General features: G+C 37.3%; 1 protein-coding gene across 3 annotated transcripts in view; it reads right to left on the reverse strand.

The window, feature by feature from the left end:
• Positions 1-11,092: 11,092 nt before the first annotated feature.
• LOC101922203 (sodium channel protein type 5 subunit alpha-like) overlaps positions 11,093-19,926 on the reverse strand; it is a 53,893-nt gene continuing 45,059 nt past the window's right edge. Inside the window, exons 19-24 of one of the 3 annotated variants that reach the window (XR_008747560.1) lie at positions 19,684-19,737; positions 18,621-18,762; positions 17,071-17,171; positions 15,425-15,689; positions 11,928-14,117; positions 11,093-11,857 (exon numbers count right to left, since the gene is read on the reverse strand). Coding sequence is in view for 2 of the 3 variants with exons in the window: in XM_055806632.1 (XP_055662607.1) it covers positions 12,967-14,117; positions 15,425-15,689; positions 17,071-17,171; positions 18,621-18,762; positions 19,684-19,737 (1,713 nt within the window). In the remaining variant the exon portion in view is untranslated. Of the gene's footprint in view, positions 14,118-15,424; positions 15,690-17,070; positions 17,176-18,620; positions 18,763-19,683; positions 19,738-19,926 lie in introns of all 3 variants that reach the window. The other 2 variants (XM_055806632.1, XM_027791765.2) reach the window with 2 other exon arrangements.

Here is a 19,926-nt window from a genome sequence, read left to right on the forward strand (position 1 = left end):
GTGTACCTATGACTAAAACAATAAATGATAGCTTTTCGATTGCGAGTACTGTGATTTCTAATGCCAACCAAAACAGACTGAAAAAAATTATGTTGTAACTTCTGTGACTGTATTACTTCAGTATAACAATTTTGGTTAATTTGTATAAATATGAAAAATAAATGAAAAAAACTGATACAGTTTTAAACAGATAAATTAAGGACCATTTTACCCTCTTTATGCTTTCTCTTTTGATAAAGAAATGACCATGATGAGATTTATATCAGAAAATTTCCATTTAGGGATGTGTCATTGATTGTTTGGTTTTTTGTAACACTTTTATAATACAACGGAGACTGAGATCTTCTGGTCAAGAGGGGAAACCCTTGTAAATTGCTGTTTATGGGATGAGTATTATTATACGTAGGGTTCATAGCCCAGTCTGAAACCAAGGAAATGATGCTGCAGAGAGCTTTTAGTGATTTATGAAGGCCTTTTACTGCACAGAGATTAGAATAGCTTTTATAATATATTACATTGCTGCTTTATTTTAAAAGAATAGCTGAAGCCATTTTCTGATTCACATAATAGTGAAGTCTAAATGGTATAAAGTAGTTAATTGGCGTTTTTGTCAAAATAAAGACCTAGTATAAAGGAATCTCATTTCCCTTTATCAGAGAATGAAATTATATTTTTTTTAAAAATCATTGTGATGTAAAATTCAGACTCTTTTCAATGGATAATTGGTATTACAGAGTAACAGGAAATTGCTTTCTTTGTAAGTATGTATTAAAATCATTCTGTTACATACAGTACTCTTTAGCTTTCTAAATGGTCTGATGCACATTTCAATCAGGAAAATTTGCTTATCATCTACTCAAATGGAAAAATATGGATTGCTCTTTTCTCTCTCCTCAGTGGTCTATCAAAATAATACTAAGAGAATTAAGGTAGTGAAGTAAATCAAGTTAGAAAATTAATATTCCTAATACTATTTCATCAAGCAGCATTAAGCATATCTAGAGATTTGCCTAGCTGTATCAGACACAGGATATTTACTCTTTAAGAAATTTATTTTATCCATTATATCTCTATTTTTTTATGAAGAAGCAAAGCACAAAAACCTGATTATCTGGTGTAAATCAGAGGCAATTTCAGTTAGTTGAAGATATTACACCCTGGAATGAAGGTCCAGGTTGCTGTGGATACACTTTAGCCTTCAGGAGCAGCCAGTTGTAAGGACCTATATGCAGAGCACAAGTGGATAAGCTATTTAATACATACTAAGACGACTGACTAAAGCATCTGTTTGGCAGAGTATGGTGATGTAGAGACTGTATTATTCATCAGATTGGAATAGCTGAAAAAGAGTGTCAAATAAGCTTGGGAAATGAGGTCCTCTTCTATGTGCGAAACAGTTGTAAGAGAAGATCTAACCCAACAACCCCCAGTCGTTGCACCAGCTTCTGCACTCTGAACTACATTCTCGATTCTTTCCACCTGATCTGGAATAGAGGAGCCCATCACAGCCTGCTATCTTCAACGGGTTTCTGCAGGAATTTTCACTGTTTCCTTTGAAATCTTGATAAAATAATTCTGCACCTACTACATAGCTCTGTGAGGTCTTTCTTCAGCATCTCCACCTCATATTTTTGGATTCCTGGCAATGGCTTTGCTGGCTCTGGCAGTCTGTGGTAAAAGAGAACTGAGCATGCAGTATTTTTTTCCCCAATTTTTGTACATTTTCAGTTGATCTTTAAAATTCATGTGTAACAGAAGGAGTGTGAGAAGAGGCAGTCTTCATGGTCATGGCATCCATTCACTACCACAAGGCTTTCCAACCCAGTAGCCAGCTGAAGTAACTAGTAGCCAGTTGAAGAGCCCTAATCCTGCTGATTTGAATTAAGCGTGTTCATTCCCGGTGGGCTGCCCCAGCCCTCTGACTGAGGGCTCAGATACCTGCTCTTTTGCATGATCTCCCGTTAAATCTGTCCTGGGAACAGCAGCAGCAATGACTTGGGGAAGGAAGAGAAGTTTTGTGTACAAGGAGCCACATTAATCATAGGATAAATATATGGGTATTTGCAAATTGAGAAAATCTTGTGTTCTTTGAGCCAAAAAGTAATGTAATTTGATGATAATAAAAAAATATTTAATTACCTTTTTAAATATATGAGGATGCTTTCTGTCATATTATATATATTTTTATTATTGTTATTATTTTTTTAAGTTATGCCTGTGTGGAAATTAAGACCTTTCAAGCATCAGGTATCAAGAACTTTCTTTAAAGAACAACGGGAAATGACTAATACAAATACACAGTGAAGCCATTTGGTCATTTACACAAAGGAATCTTCCTCCAGCTCTTTAATGGACTAATGCATGTTGAATTGTAATGGGGCTAATTCGCTCAACACCTACTTAAGGAGAAGACTCTGGGGTGCCTGATTTTTCCCCTCTCTTGGGTCTGAAAAAGCAGTATATTGCCTACCTGAAAGCATCTGTGACACTTTGATAGATACAGTGAGCTGCAGCCAATGCATAATTGGACGACGTTAAGAGAAGTGTCTGAAATTGCCTCTCAGAAGACATGCTTTAAAAGTATCAAATTCAACAAACAGAATGGACAAAATCTAGGATTTGTTTCATTACTCAATTTGCCCTCAACTTTTCAAGCTAAAACTAGAGCTTTGGATTTGTGGAAACAGGAACACACACGATGGGAAGGTCAAAGGGATCTTCTGCTATTGCAATGTGTTGTTCTAAGCATCTGCACTTTGTCAGCCACAAGCATTTTTGTGTCAGAATAATATAAAGGCCAGAGGAAGCACTAATCTAAAATAACACCAGTGCCTCGCCTGGATTAGTCATCTTCATATTTCTTGCAACACTTGAGCTTCATTAGCCTCCAAAAGAGAAAATTCAAGCAATTTGTATGCTGTAGTTGGGTCCTGTTGTAACATAACATGAACACACAAGCATATTTACACATATAAAAGCTTAAATATGGTGGGTTTTTCCTGAAGAAATGAAATGCCCTGTAGGTGGGGCCACACTTTTATGTTATTTTATAAGCACTTTTATTCTTAATGAATATACTTTCATTTCATATATATAAATGAAATAAGTTAATTTCATTAATTTAAAAGAATAAAAACATTTTCTAGGTACCGGACATGAAACACCTACAGCACAAGATGTTTAGAGGCTGGTTTAATTCTCATAGCTCAACCAGAACGTTTTTATCATGCAGTTTCTTGCAACACATAAAATATAAAGAAATTAACATTGAAAAGGAAAAAAGGTGAGAAAAGTGAGAGGGAAAAGAAAGGAAGTGCTTGTATTTATCTACAAGTTTCATACAGCATTTTAGTTACTGAAACGGGGTTAATTTTCTTTTTCCAGTGAGGGAGGTTGACTTTTGACATAAAGTATCTTTTCCTCTGCAAACTGTACCATCAGTTCATAATACCAGACCTGGTGCACAGGGTAGGGATACTCTTTAAGGTAGCAAAATCCAACATTTTTCACACAAAATTAAAAGGCTTTATAGCAACCATTACTTTGGTATGTTAAAATATTTTATTTGGGGGATGTTGGGCCTGTAAACACTCTTTGGCTTGAAATTCAAACAAAAGCTGAAGGGATGGTATTAATAGCTGGGTTTGATTACACCCAGAATCTTAAAACTGTTGGGATTTATGGGAATACACAAGTATGCTTCCACTCTTCACTTACAATGTTGGGGAACCATAGGACTGTCTTTTTGTATTGATCGAGGCACACATACCCCTTATCATCCCATTGCCAAGAGTCTGGCAAGGGCAGATCTTATCTTACAGCATTTCTGAGGATTTACCTCTCTTCCTGGAGTCTGAGGCCAGCCACAGACTTTTCCCTCTGCTGTGGTAAAGGACTTGGGCATTCAACTTTGCATTGAGTAGGACTGGCCCTAGCAAGAGGCCAGCAGCATTATAAACCCAGCAAACACCTTTATGCTCTGCAACACCATAAAGAGATGGAATAAGATGAAAGCTTTACAAGAGGGATGGAAGGACATTTGGTTATGTGGAGAAGGAGGTTTATAAAATTTGCCTTCAGAAAGCCAGAAAGTGTCTTGTGAGGAAGTGGCTTATTATTCCACAGGCATTTACAGTGATCCTCTTTTTTTAAATCTATGAAACACGGGCACTGTTTAAGTAGTGGCCAGGAAGCCAGGTTTCAGCCATTGCATTTTCCCTATGAGAAATGGCTTGTTGGACAGCATGTGTGGGGCTATGATGTGGCACTTGGAAATGATAAGCCTCTGCCAAAAAGGCCCATGGTTTTCTCCTTTACTACAGCTGGAGGTAGGATTCAAATCCACTAATTAGCATCATCAAATCAGGAACTCTGGAGATAGATTTCACTTTACTTGTATATTATTCATGGCATGCTATGAAACATTATGAAGTTAATTTAATTGCCCTGCAATTAAAATACCTGTTTCTGTATACATAGATAAACATACAAAATTCATAACCTTAAGATGGCTGTTGTCACTGTCTCTATAAACATTAAGATGAGCAAACAGGTTCTAAAACTGTAATTTTTTTTTTCTCCAATTGCCCCATCTTTAACAACTAGAAAAGCCCTTCTCTAAATATTTGCTCATTTATATTCCTGACTGGATAATTGCAGAAACAACAGCCATGCCTGGGTGGCAGAGTCCAATACTCTCTGACCAGATTCTTTTAGATCTTCCACTCATGGAAGGTGTGAACTTTAATATAAAAATCTACTGATCTGAAGGTATTTGACATTATATGGGATTTTCAATTTAGCAGATTGATACCTAATATGCTGAAATTGCAATACAAATGTAAGGTTACACTTAGCAAAATTCAGCAATTGCAACAAACAGTTCAATCACAATACCAGTAGGATCTCTGTTACCCTCTCTAGGACATTTGCCACCATGATGCAGGGTGTCCTCAGTCACTGTGAAGAAGTTTGCTGGCAGAAGCACCTCAGTTTCATTTCTCTCTTTGAAATTCTTTTGTACCTGTTCTGGTTTTATACTCTCAGTTGAGCTGAGCCAGATACACACCACCCCCCTGCTCCTCTTACTGGCTCAAGAGGACGTTCCCTTTTAATGTACTCAGGGGGAAACACTTCCATCACCAGCTGATCCACTCAACTGTTGATGGCTGTTTATCTAAAACAAAGGCTACCCTCCAGCCCCTTTTATGTTGAAGCTGGCTTTCTCTGCAACAGCTTATGGTCAGTCTCACCCTACCTCATTCCCTGCGCCTCCTGGGCACATCACCCTTGCCCATCTCCTCTGAGCCCTTCTCATCGTAGGGTTTTACTTACTTATACAGGGAGCAAACACCTTTGCCCTGGACTGAAAATGGGGTAAATGTAGAAAACTGAGTTGGGCAATTATCAGTTTTAACAAAAGATTCTTTTTTGGCAGCCAGGTATATCTATGCATGTCACCACACACATAATGAAACAATACAACATAATGAAACAAAGTAACACTGAGATACATTTTGATTGTAAAAAACAACTTCTCTTTTATTTAATATGGTATTCAGCTGAAGCAGAAAACCAGCTTAAGCAGTTTAAACATTTACGAGTTTAAGGCTGACACTGCAGGCTGTAAACTGATCAGAACATACAGCATAAACATTTAGAGATTCTCAAATAGATGCCAACTAGTCACATGAGCAGCAGAATGAACAAACCCCTTTTCCTATGACTTTGTATTCTGTTGGTGGGTTCCCAGGTGTATCAGAAAGTGAGGCTTGCACTGACTTTATCCATGCTCATACATTAATACTCTCTCTTTCCTATCTGGATGTTTTGGGTGCTTGTCATTTGGATTATTGGCTGTTCTTTAAAGGGATGAGCCCTCTACTCATGGGAAAGCAGGAGACCTTAACTGTAACCCATTATATTTTATGTTCTTGCAGATATCAGATATTCTACCTTTTGCACAGCTGGCAGACAAAACAATTTATAGGAGGAAGCTGAAGGTAAGGAGGGTGGACACAATGGACATAAGCGGAAGGATTCTATTGAATGGGATGTCAGAGAGCCTGAGAAATGAGTGGTGGGCGCTACATACATGTAGGGAGAAAGTGAGTGCCATTGTCTGAAGGTGCTGTGGTGGGATCTTATTGCTGCTATTTAGGCTAAAAGTTACTGTGATTTTATTGAAAAGGAGGAGAGATTTTCTATAGATGCTGTTCAGAAGGAGGGGTGGGAGTGGAGAAGGCAGTATTGATGTATTTTGGTGAATTTTTGTGTCCAGATATTGCAGTATCTGTCTTCTAACACAAACATGCATTTCTGGCTGCAGCAGGTACAAGCTTCACGAGTAGAAGCAGCAAAAAGCATACCAGGTGAAGAACAAAAGGACGACTTGCTCTTTGCCTCATTATATCTGTGTTGTTACTCCAGCCATAGCCATACAAAGGTATAGATAATCGAAGTAGTGGTATGAACTCTTTGCTGATAAATTCTGCAGAGAATGCTAAGACTGGTAGCATAGTACAATCATTATTAAAATACTATCTCCAGTTCTACTCTCTTCAAGAAAAGTATTAATATATAAAAGAAAATTTACATGATTCTTGATCTTTCCAGTGACTAATTTGTCTTCAGGGACAAATTCTACTCAGTGTTTGGTTAGCAAAGAAGGGTGGCTGTTGCCCTAAGTCTAACCTAGGAACCTCTAACCTTTGAATGTTCCTGCATAAGTCCATCTTCCCTGGAACTTGGAGAGAAGAGGAAACTGCATTGCCCTCAATCTGTCCAGAACTCTAGCAGCTCTGCATTACGCTAATGACTAGTATTAAGATCCGCTTGGCCTGTCTTGCGTTAGCTCCATGGAACCACAAAGCAGATAACTGCAACAGATTTGCCCAAACAGCTATATTTTCCTGAGGGGTTGCCAAAACATCTCTATTGCTCTTTCAAATCTTTCTATAGATCAATAAAACCACTTACTAAGTTGATGCCTTCACATATTTTCTCTGGACTTGGCAGAGAAAAAAGCCTAAACTTGTGCCACCACATTCAGCTCTGAAACCACTCAGTATCTTTATCCCAATATTATTAATGGATGGGGGTACCAAAGAAACTCTCAGAAAGACATCTGACATGAAGTTGGAGAAGTTACAGAGGAGTCATCATTTGATTCCAGAGGTGGATTGGTAAGAAATCTCTTGTTAATTTGCACTCATTTGTCACCTTATCGTACAGACAGTCTAGAACTGCATGCCCAGTATAATACTGATCAGTATAGACTCAGACTCCCAGATAATACATATGGCTGTTGAGGAATGTGATGTGGGTAAGTCCTGTTCAGCCATAATATTTAAGTTTGAAAATTGTGTGGCTGCTGTCATGGCATCATAGAGTAATTTAGACTGGAAGGGATCTCTGAAGTTCAACTAGCCCAACTCAAGGCAGATAGACCTGCAAAGGTAGATTCAAGTCTGGAGGTAGATGAGGCTGGTCAGTGTCTTTCTAGTCAAGTTCTGAATTTCTCCAAGGACAGAGATGCCAAAACATCTCTTCTCAAAATGTTCCAAAGTTTATCCACCCTCACTGTGGATTTTTTCCCTAATATTTAATCAGAATTTCCCCTGTCGGAACTTGTGCCTATTGACTACTATCTGTATCACTGTGTACAGCTGAGTTTGGCTCTCACTTCTCGACAACTACCCATTAGGTAGTTGAAGCCAAAAGTAAGATCCACACTTTCACCTTTTTTTCTTCAGATTGAACAAACCAATCTTTCAGCTTTTGCTCATATATCTTGTGATCCAGCATCGTGCTGCCCCTCCGCTGCACTTGCTCCAATAGGTCTCTTGTTCTGAGGAACCCCAAACCAGACAATACTCCAGTTGCATTAATTTGCAACAGACGTGGAATTCGATTCTTCATCATTTATGACTACCACTTGGTAGCAGAGCACTGGAAAGCTGTGGTTGAATTAGTAAAACCTGAGATAAACTGGGACAGAATGTGCCCATTCAAAGCAAAACTCAGACCACTTTGTTGCCAGACTGAGGATGAAGTAGGAATTTTCCTTCTGTTCAAAGTATCAGAAATACTGGACATTTTTTTCTTCCAGTGTAGATTGATCAAACAATTTGCTGGGACATGCTTATGTATTTCTTAGCAATATAGACCTCTAAGATACCAGTGAAATCTTTTTTTTTTTTCTTTCATTATATAGCTTTCACTTCTGGACCTAAAATCTTCTGTTTGTTAATGTGGGCCAGGAAAGCATAACAGATGTTCTTTTCAGCCTTCCTAGATTGCCAGTGACCCCTGAAGTGTGTATTCAATATACCAGATAGCTCTTTCTCATCCAAAGTTCATCTCTTCTCCCCATCCATTTCCATTCTCTTTTTCTGAACTACTATTTCATGTTCAAGGTTTCTTTTGCACCATCTTTTTCCAAACAGTCAACCTAACCTTTTAGTTGAACCATTTCTTGTTCTTCTAATCTCTCATTTCAGGCTATCCTACTCTTGCTAGAAGTGGATGACACTTAGAGATACCAAAGGGGAAGGATCATTACACCAGTATTTGGTTAGTTGTCACATTCTGTCATTTTTCTTACCTTTATCTTGCACCTGCGATGAGATACTGTGGTAAGTGAATTGGCTAATGGGATTACTGATGCTGCATTCTTATTTTCCTTATGTTTCTGTATCACTCTTGGTGCTGATAAAACACAAGGTGGGAAATGATTTGTTTATAATGTTACTAAAAAATATTAATAACTAAGAATTTGTGAATTCAGCTACTAAAACTGAAGACAGTTATCCAAACGTAGGAATAAATGAAGAAGCCATCTGATTTGCTCAGGTATGAGAAAAAAGAGAAGGGAGAGATGGTCGAATGTCAAATAGTTCTTCCTTCCACACCATTATCTACATGTAAGAGCGAGTTAGTTAACACACACGTAAGTTTTGGCTTGCACAGGCAGCCATTGCATGGGCTTCCACTGCACAGCCCTAGCAGACAGTAAGTTACACTGATGTTAAATGAGAAAAGGGAAGAAGGCTGAGAAACCACAGAGAAGGCTCACTGGCGTGAGACCTGCCCAAAACACAGTGATCCCACCTGCCAAGACAGCAATGTGCTTGCTGGATTAGGTCTCAGTGACTACAATATATCTGTTCAGTTCTCCAAGGTATCTCCAAGGCAGCTCCAAAGCAGAAGGGGATCAGTATCTGGAATGGTGCTACTGGTCAGCAGATACTCTGGGATAGGGTCTGTTCAGATGGAAGGCAGTCCATGATCTGGAGAGCAGAAGAGATGGGCAGCTCTGCACATGCCAGGCCCTTTTTATTGTTCAGCTCTGTGAAGCAACTGGCAGAACCTTTCCTTGGCTGGTGAGACAGAGAAATGCCAGAAAGTAAACTGATAAAGTCTGATGAAGCAAGTCTAAGTCAGACTTGCTATTAGCTGGTGGTAGTTAACAATAGTCTTTAAACACAATTCCTCCATCTTTGTAACTTTTTTCATAAATATTGAAAAAATTGGTCTAGGTTCAGTTTCACTATTTGATAGACCTCCATCACTTCTGGTCATAATCCTGACCCCTGCCTAAAGATGCTGCAGTTGGGTGTGCTGTTCTTATGGGAACATTCACTCTAAATATGAGCTAGAAAAAAGTTATTTTGGTGTGTCTTCTTGCAGAACATAAGCTGGAGGGATTTCTCAAGCTGAGACAGAATGTTTACCTCCCTGATGGCTTCGGGAAGTGACATTGCAGAGGACAGACTTGCCAAGCACAATAACCTTTGGTAGGTTTTAGGGAAAGATGTCATGATGATATTCTCTCTAGTACAATTCTTTTGGAATAAATTAAATACAGGGCATCTTGGAGTCCTGAAGAACACTATAGATAGCACAAACATTACAAGGTTAGCAGTAACTGAAGAGCTCCAGAAAGTAAAAGGACAGTTGCCACAAAACCTTTATGGAGCGTGTTGTCAGGGATATAGGGCTATCACAAAAGCAGGAGAAAACTCTTAATTATCAGCGGTCAGTTGCTAACTGTTTCTAACCAGGAAAGTGATAAATGGAAATATAATAATGGAGCTCTGCATCCCCACCAAGGAGGCAACCTTGCTATGTATCACACTGCTGGTCTGCAGGAATTCACTAGTAGCTTTACCTGCACAGTGTTTCCTAACTGGAGGGATCCAAAACGCCTTTGTTTTTGCTATTCTCTGATTTAAGTATCAAACTTCATAAACAGAAAGGAACATTCCTCCACTGTGTTCCAAGTATGCCTGACTGCTTTTCATGAAGTTCACACAAGCAGTTTTGCCTGGAGAAATTCACAGTTCCAGATATAAGAATGTCAAAAACTCCCACCTGTTCACTGCAATTAACTCATCACCACATACAGTCTTCTTCAAGAAACTCTATGTTGCTTCAGCAGCTGAATTGGCTTTGGGGCAATCCTAGCACCAACAAGCTGGGTATAACCATTCTCCTTTCAACCCTGCGACAGCGTGCTAAGTCTCGTTTATTAATGCTGAAGCAATATTAAAAATCCATCCAGGCTTTTAAATTTGTACTGTGGTGAATTCAGGCTTTTGTATGTTTCTGAGGTAAAATAATCACTAAGGATGTGTTCATGCCAGGTATGATTTTGTCCAAAACTGCTGCCCCTACATGGGAATAAAGTAATAGAATCATAGAACCATCTAAGTTGGAAAAAACCCTTAAGATCATAGAGTCCAACCATCAACCTAACACCTTTCTGTTCACCTTTGAAGTAATTCTAATTATGGACCAGGGCGCAGCACCTTCTGTTGCACTCAAACAACATAATTTTAAATCTTAAACATCAGATTAATTAAAAAAAAAATGGCATTTTGTTAGCTATTATTAGTGTTTAAAATTCATTCTTTCATCATTAAGATTCTCTCATTTCCCAAATATGGCTTTTGCAGTGTTTCCTCATTTTCCAACATGCAAGAACAAAGCACTTTTACCTCTTTCCTTGCAAACATTTCCTGCTACAGTGCTATAGAGAAATGCTTGAAACTACCCCTCTGGAAGATCCAAGCACACAGGAGAACATAGGTGGGTTTTCCACATTTATTAATTCCATCAATCTGTCACATGTAAAAATCAGAACAGCCAGCGAACACACGCCTGCTGAGGACTGCGGCCAGCTGGAGAGGCCAGGACAGAAAAAGAAGCGAGTTATGATGTTATTTTCTACGTTATTTACAATTAATGTAATACCTCCATGCTGAAGTGTACAAGTTTGACGTGTTTCACTTGACTGGCCATATTCTAAAATGCAGTAAATGCTGCCATCTAATGGTGTCTGATTATTGAACAAAAGCCCTCGGCTCATTCCAGTTTACACCGAACAAAAGAAATAGTTTCACCTCAAAAGCATCACTCTGCAGGGCAGGGCACAAGCAAGCCAGGCGGGACAGAAGCAGATCTCAAGCTGATCCAAGTACCTCTGCACCCCGCTTCCCAGTGCTGCTGGCACCAGGGGCAGGTTTCTGAGTTATCCTCGTCAACTTTTTTCTGAACAGAAGCTGGTTCTGGAAGCAATGAAGCTAGTTCAAACCATACTGTATCCAAACTCATTAACTCGTGGCTTCCATGTACCTTGATTTCTGCTAAAAGTAGCTTAGATTTGACTGTATCTGTCATATTTTAATAGTATTTAACACAGGGAATGACAGTAAAAATGAATTACCTTATTGTCCCTACTACTCCTGGCCTGAAAATGATTCCCTGTAAGAAGTAAAATATTTTTGGTTTTCTTGTGCTAATAGGTAGCTATTTTTGGAAAATTACATTACTGTGGTTCTACCCCTGAAGATACCTCTTACAAAACAGACAAAAATGTGTTAAGCAGATGAACGCTTTATTGAAGAATCTGAGACTGAAGATACCTCTTACAAAACAGACAAAAATGTGTTAAGCAGATGAACTCTTTATTGAAAAGTCTAAAATAGTCCTAGTTCATTAGTAGTTCTGAGGCTACAACATCTGACCAATCTAAGCTGCAAAAAAACCCAGCAAAAGCAATATTAATACACATTGTTCATACAAGGGTTTTTTTTCACAACCTATGAAATAAATACTTACTCTAACTTTAATAAAGATAGCCTTGTAAGATATACCATGAACTCCTTTTCATATTACTAAGTAATAATTTCTCTGACATTTAGATGAAGTATAGTGATGAAATTCTATGTACAATAATTCTTAACATTTTCTGGAAAGAATACCTCTTGTGTAACATCCCTTCATATCAGTAACTATTAGTATCACAATTTTCATACACTGAATGATACAAAGAGCAATTTATACACAACTTTCCAGCACAGACACCTGATGATATGTTAAAACCACGTAGGTGCAAGTGTAAAGACATCTCAAAAATCCATAAGCATAAACAAACCCATCCAAAGGCACTAAGAGGAAGGTGGTCCCAAACAACATAGAAATTAGTGGCTGATTATACTCACAAATTTTGAGTGAGCTCTTTTACAGAAAATGCAGTAATTATTTAATTTTGCTACAATAACCAATTTTTCAAACTAGGCTTTATCTCTAAAGAGATATACATTGTTCTACAGCTTTGTGTGCTTGTAAATCATATTACAGTTACAACAACCTTGTACAGATTTCTTCTGTAAACACAGAAATACTAAGTGATACAAAAAATGACAGATGTAAAAATTAACTCCCCTACTCCAGTAGCTGAGGAAAATAAAATCCACGGTTTGATTTTCCTTTAAGATTTATGACATAGTTGTTCAAATCTTAATTGTTCTAAGGAGTATTTGCAAAACTGAACGACCAGAATACTGAAAGGCTCCCATCATTATTCTAATTTAGAGCATTATGCTCTGGGATCAAAATATTTTGTCCATCTGAAAACAACCGATATTGATTTAATCAAAAATGCTGCAGATTGGGGCAACATTATGTATCCGCTTTATTGCTACCTGTTTCAGCAATGCCATCATAAAATAAAGGGAGAGATATGGAAGAGGTAGTTCGTGATTTATCCAGCTTCCTACCATTATTATCATTAAGCATTGATGCAATAAGACTTTCCTTCTCACGTGTTTCTTCTTCAAAGACAGCACTGTTATAATGTTTATGACGGTGTAAGAAAGATTTATTTTTAAAAGAACGCTGCATTAAATACCTCCTGAAAGCCCTTTGAATAACAAGAGCCGATACCTCCTCCTGTTTTCTTTTAAGGGTAGTAGTAATTGGCTTGTAAGAAATGTTAGATGAATTGGCAGCTATAAATTTTTCTTCCATGTGTAATTCAAGACCATCCAAATTTCCAGATTCTCCCAAGACCCTTTTAGTGAAAGCAAGCAAGATATCCAAGCAGTGGATCTTATCTCCAGTAACTATAGGGATGTCCAGAGATATAAGCTGAATTTTATTAGGCTTTGGAATGCGTAAGGGTTCTGCCAGAGCATCTGCAAAGTCTGAAAGAGCAGAATATTCAATAAACTGTGTTGCCTCAGGATCAAATTTTCCCCAGGTCTCATAAAACATATCAAAGTCATCCTCACAAAGAGGATCTGTGCTTTCTTCAGTGGCAACACTGAAGTTCTCTAAAATGACAGCTATGTACATATTTACAACAATGAGAAATGATATAATGACATAGCTTACAAAAAATATAATACCAACCCCCTTATTTGTGCAATTTTCTTTCTGTTCAGCTGTTAAATTTAAGTTGGGAGCACATGAATTAGATCCTTTTAACATAGGGAGCAGGAGACCATCCCAGCCAGCTGACGTTGTAATTTGGAAGAGACAGAGAATGCTACTATCGAAGGTTTGAAAGTTGAAAAGGTTATCAATCCCACCTTCCCAGCCAACACAGGCAAAGTTTGTCATGCCCACGATGGCATAAATGAACATAACCAGAAAAAGCAAAAGACCAATGTTGAACAGTGCAGGAAGAGACATCAGTAATGCAAAAAGAAGAGTTCGAATTCCTCTAGCTTTTCGAATTAATCTCAGGATTCGGCCAATTCGCACCAAACGAAAAATTCTCAAAAGTGTAGGAGAGAACATGGCTTGAAAGCCTTCAGAAAGTCCAATACCTTTGAAATGAAAAAGAAAACAGAATGTTGTCAAGTGAAATTCCCTATTTGTGTCCCTTTTGTTACATTCTATGCTTTAGGTGTTGAAAGTAACATTGATCATATTACATCATTTTCAACAAAAACATTACCATTAATTACTTACAAAAGAGCTTACGCAAAGAAAGATAAATTGTAATAACTTTATAAAGAGGTATCACAAATATGTGTGGTTTGGAAATTGCATTCTCCCAGATTTCTCAAATTCAGGGGGTGAAATTACGCATTGCTAAGTAGTTAAAAAATCCTTTTAAATCCATTCAGCTCCTGTGCTGGAAGCTATGGGGCTTGCCTCCTAGCTGCTGTCTGAACACTGGTTCTCCTGCAGGCCTAAGCCACCTGCTAAGTGTGAGATTTTCATTAATGCTTGGTACTTGAATGAGATCAGAGAAGAGCAAGAAGAAAATAAAGGAAAACTGTCTTTCAGTACTCATCCTCCATTGCACCTCCTTCTATGATCTTACTATCAGAGTAATGTAAATTATTACAAACAGAAGGCTTAAGAAGTCAGCATTTTCCTGGGTTGCATGGGATAGCAAAGGGGTGCTGTGCTTAGGGATGAAGCAGAGAACTCAGATCAGTTTTTCTTTATTCTATGATATAAACTGAGCCTGAGTAGGAAGCACAGACTTAATAAGCTGTACAAGAAATTCAAGCTATATGTGACCCTTTGCAGAGGAAACGATAAGCAACTAGTCTCATTTGAAAAGCAAAACAAAACCAAGCCAGTTTTAATAAGACTTTTCACTGTCACAAATGGTGACCCAGAATTAGAATGGTGCTGAGCAATCAAATTTTTCCTTAGCTTTCTAAATCAGCCCTCGGGATCTGCCTTCTTAAAAGAAATTCCTGGAAAATGAAATAAATCTTTCTCATTTTTCATATAAATGTTTTTTTAAACTGAATTGACTTTTACTGTGAAAACAACACTTAATGTGATTACATGTAAATTGAAAGCATAAAAACATTAAGAAAAGAGTTTAAGTACAATAACTTAGAAAAGATGTTACTGCATTAAATTCCTATTCTGTTAATTACTCAATAAAAACTCATACTTTAAAAAACAATTGAAAACTATCCATTTTAGTACTCTGCAAAGACATAAGGGAAAACAAAAATACATCTAAGGAATCACTTAGCATATGGTTTGAATAAGTGCAATGGATCTGGAATTTATTTATCAGCTATATGTAAGTGGTTACTTCATACTGCAATTTGGTTTTGTATTGGTAAAACACATTACCTATCTAATAACAACTGATACTTACTAACTAGTGAAAGGACCACAACAGCTAAATCAAATATGTTCCAGGCGCTGGTGAAGAAGTAATGTCTTAAGGCTAGTATTTTTATGACACATTCCCCAGTAAACACCACCACAAAAAAGAAGTTGATTTTTTTAAGAACATCCTTGATGTTATTCTCATTATTTTCTGCCATCATAACGACCATATTTAGACAGATGAGAGTCACAATGGTAATGTCAAATGCTTTGTGCGATATTATATCAAACAGTAATCCTTGGAACATGTTCTGTGGAGAGAAAGAGAAGAACTGCTTAATGTGAAAAGGAATAAGGCCTAAAAACCTTAAGATCCACCTGAGAAGAGTCTCAGGTCTGTAAAAGCCCCGTTCTGCCTTGCAAAATTGCTCAGCTTGGGAGGAAACACAGCGTGTAGTGCTGAATCGCCTGTTCTTGCTCACTGTACGCAGGCCTAAGCCATTGTTGGAAACTGCTGTACCAGGTACTAGAAATCATAAATCAGGTAAAGTTAGACACACCAATAGAAGAAAATGGTAACAAGCCAAGATTTATATAAAAGATCCTGGCAGGGTCACTTATAAAAGAAAGTTGAAAGGTTCAACTCTGAGGAAGGCTACCTGAGCGGGGCCGAAGGCCGGAATGACCCCCTCAAAACTGATGCCAAGAGAGGATTCTGCTTAGACTCCGCCTATCATTAATATGCAATGTGATGTTGTAATTACATGCATAATGTATGAAGAGATGTTGCAATCACATATGTCAAATGTATAAATTAGCCTGTTTCGCACCTGTGCTTCAGAGCGAGTTTCTGTGGTGCAAACCACCTCCTCCCCTGTGCAGATAATAAATAGCTTGCTGCTAAAAGTACTCAAAGTCTCTTAGCAGTTTTCCTCATTCCAAGGTTTTTTGGCATCAAATGCTACTGTGAAGATCCAGGCTACATTCAAATATTAATCAGTAATTTGTGCTTAGAAAGAGAATTTAAGGGAATATAACTTTAACAATAAGCTTCTAGAAGCACTTTTAGGTGTTTTGTTTAGACCTTCAAAGAAAACAGTATTTTGCTAAGTATTTTCAGGTATCATGCAACCACATTTCCTTAGAGAAAATACAGCAGGAAAACGTTCAGAATACATTGTGATTTCTCTTTTAATAGAAATACTTATTCTAATTAAAATGTCATAAGCAAGGAAAATTCTGAATAGTTACTATGTGAAGCCAGGCCTGGAATTAAATTTAAGAAACTATAAGAAATAAAGCATAAGATTATTTAAAAGTAACAGCTATGGGGCATACACTACTCACTATTCCTTCTCACCTGCAAAAATCCAATCTAGTTGCAGGAGCAGTAGCATGCAACTAAAGCAACCAAGGTCGTGGTATGAATATCAAATACTTAATATGAACCTTTATAAATAGATTGTACATTTGAATAGGTGATAAATAGGCTGTAAATTTCCTTAATTAATACCTACAAAGAAAGACTGCATCAGATTAAATTAAGAAATGGAGAGGAAAATGTAAATACTATATTGAATGAGGAAGATGATGGGCTCTAAAGTGAAGTTTATTCCAGATGCCTGGCTACTAAGTTTAAATACAGTCACCACCTTTATATCTTCTATCATATTCTACTTCAGATGGTCCTACCAATGGTCTTGGGATGGGTTTCTGAGGTTTCTTGGATCCAAGTTTTTTTAGGGCATTATAATACTTTTTCTGTTCCTCAGTCAAAAATAGATCTCTTCCACCTAAGTAAACGGAAAGAATACTGTTGATCAGCTGAAGTTTATGCACTCAACTATATAAACAGCAGCAAATTTATGCAAAAAAACAGTAACAACTGTCACAAGAGGCATCTCAGAGAGCACAGAGACCAAATGTCTTCACCATTTCTCCTTTTCCCCTTGTTCTTTGACAAGAAGTACTGCAAAAAGTTGATTAGGATTTGGTCATGAAAGTCTAGTCTCGACAGTGCTCCCAAGTCACTTTCCTCAGATGGGAGGGCCTTCCTGAAATTTTATAAATTTCTTTCATATTTTTAAAATGGCATAAGACTCATCAACAAGTAAAATACTTCCCATTTATATTTTTGGGAAAGGTAGAAACAGAAGTATATTGCTGGGCTAGCAAGTAAAGAGAGGGTTATGAACAAGCATTTTGGGACCAAATTCTGTGGGGGGTTCCTGATACTGAATTTCTGGTGCTCATCTGATTACCATCTACACCACCTGTACTACTTAGCAATCACTTTGAATCTGAGAATTCAGGAGAAGCCACTCATCATAAAAGCATTGAATGATTAGCATTTTGTACAAGAAACATGTAAAACAATACTCAGTACAGCATCTGCACTTTGAATCACTCTGGTAAAAAAAAACCTTTGAAAAATCAGTTTAATTTTACTATATGGAATCTCCGTGAAAATCCCCAAAAAGCAGCAAAGAAATGAAAATGAAAAAAAATGCCCACTGACAGCATGGACTAAGAAAAAAGTGTTACGTCCACATAAACTTCTAGCAAATGTTCAGGCTCATAAGCTACTTAGCCAGTGTTTCTTCTGTCTGTTGGGATTATTATAACTGGGACTTTGTTATAAAAGGAAATTATTATAGTGAAGTTGGACCATTGTTCCTCAGCTCTTACATATCCTTTCTCTGTTCAAATGTAGAGGGCAGAAGAATTTCTCGTGGGCCTTATTGCCATCTATCACCACCAAGGGCAGTAATTCTTTGACACTTGGTGTATAAATCAGCTTACAGAAATAATAAATGGCTCCTGTAGAGATTCTGTCTTCCAAATATGAACCCTGAAGTTGTAATCCTCCTGTAGTTTACTCTGAGCAAAAAGGGTTATTCTATTCTCCAGAGAAAATCTTCAAAGGAGAAGCAAAGAATTTCACTCTCCTGTAGAAAAGTCAATGTAACTTTTTTTGGCTTCTCTTTTCTAAAACTACCCACTCTTTCCTCCTTGTCCTCCTACTTAGAAAAAATCAGAATTTGGTACGAAAATAGAATGTACAGATAAATTACTAAAAGCTTTGAGGAGAAGGGGACTCCTGTTTTCAAAACTTGGTATCTATTATTTTAAATTTCTCCAGTCAAATAGTTCCCTGAAAATATTAGACATGCAGACGTCAAACTAACATTCACTTAATCAAATCTGGATTATGAGAGACTCTGAATTAGCTCATGTAATACTTATCTTTTTCCTTTGTTGATTAAAATTGCTGATAACCACTCCAATGAAAAGGTTCAGCATGAAGAAAGATCCAAAAATAATGAAAATAACAAAATACATATACATGGCTAAGAATGCTTCAAACTTTGGCTGTTCGTCTATCTGTTAAAAAAAATCAAAACAGAAAAATCAGATAATCACAGCTTTATCATTTCCAGTTTACAGGAACAAATCCTTTTATTGCCAGGAGGGATAAATTATTCCTACCTATTTAAACCTTTATTTAGATGTACAAGTAGAACAATTGTCTTGTTCTGTTTTGTTATTGTTTGTAAAGATAATTACAACGATATTTAGCTAAATCCAGCTCTAGTAAATTCTTCAGTCATAGATAAACAGATCAATCAGAAGTGATGCTGTGAACGCCTAGATTAGAAAAACAGCTGAGACTAAACATAATGGTGAACTGCCATCCCTTCAAATTCCAGCCAAGAAGCAGTTTTAAAAATCCAGCTCACTACAATCAGCCCTACAAGGAACAATTTTAATTAGCAGTTATTTCACTACATTCAAAAGCACAGCACTTGAATGAATAAGGAAAACACAAATTAAATTAAACATAGAAAAGTTAAAACACACTCTACTACTGAGAGAATACGAAACAGCACATGGAAATGGGGAAGAAATAGTAAGGATGTCAAATTCAGGGAAGAAAACCTCCAGAAATAACTGATAGAGATGCATGCCATTTTAATGCTACTATACACACTTCAGAGGCATAGTCCCTCCAAGACCTTCTGAACTCTGTCGCCAAAACAGACTTGTCCAAAACTTGCAACACCTTGCCCTCTGCATTCTTGAAATAGGTTTTTGTCTGGTGTCACTCTATTTTGACCAGTTTTCTTTTGTCTAAGTACCAGATATTTGGCACTCCAAGGATTATTGTTTTACTGCGTAGTATGATGCACTCATCCAGTTATATTTCTGACTTGATATTGCAGACAAAGCTGAAAAATGCATTGTGTGGATAGAAAAGGAAAGAAGCAAAGGGAAAAGAACTAAAATCTCACTTTAGCAACACACCTTACGTGAATCCACTGCTGCATACATAATGTCCATCCAACCTTTAAAAGTTGCCTGAAAGAAATGCATTATTAAGGTTATTCTCACTAAAATAAAATTTTTACAAATTAGGTAGAGTAATATAAATGAGATAAGAGTTGTGGAAAAGTGAGCAGTGTGCTATGAAAAAATGTGCATCACTTCTAAATATCTGCTTGGAAGTATGATTCACTGGAGTTTAGTAAAGGGAAAAAAAAGTATTTC

The sequence above is a fragment of the Falco peregrinus genome, chromosome 5 (genome assembly GCF_023634155.1).
Source record: "Falco peregrinus isolate bFalPer1 chromosome 5, bFalPer1.pri, whole genome shotgun sequence".
NCBI classification, from domain to species: domain Eukaryota; kingdom Metazoa; phylum Chordata; class Aves; order Falconiformes; family Falconidae; genus Falco; species Falco peregrinus.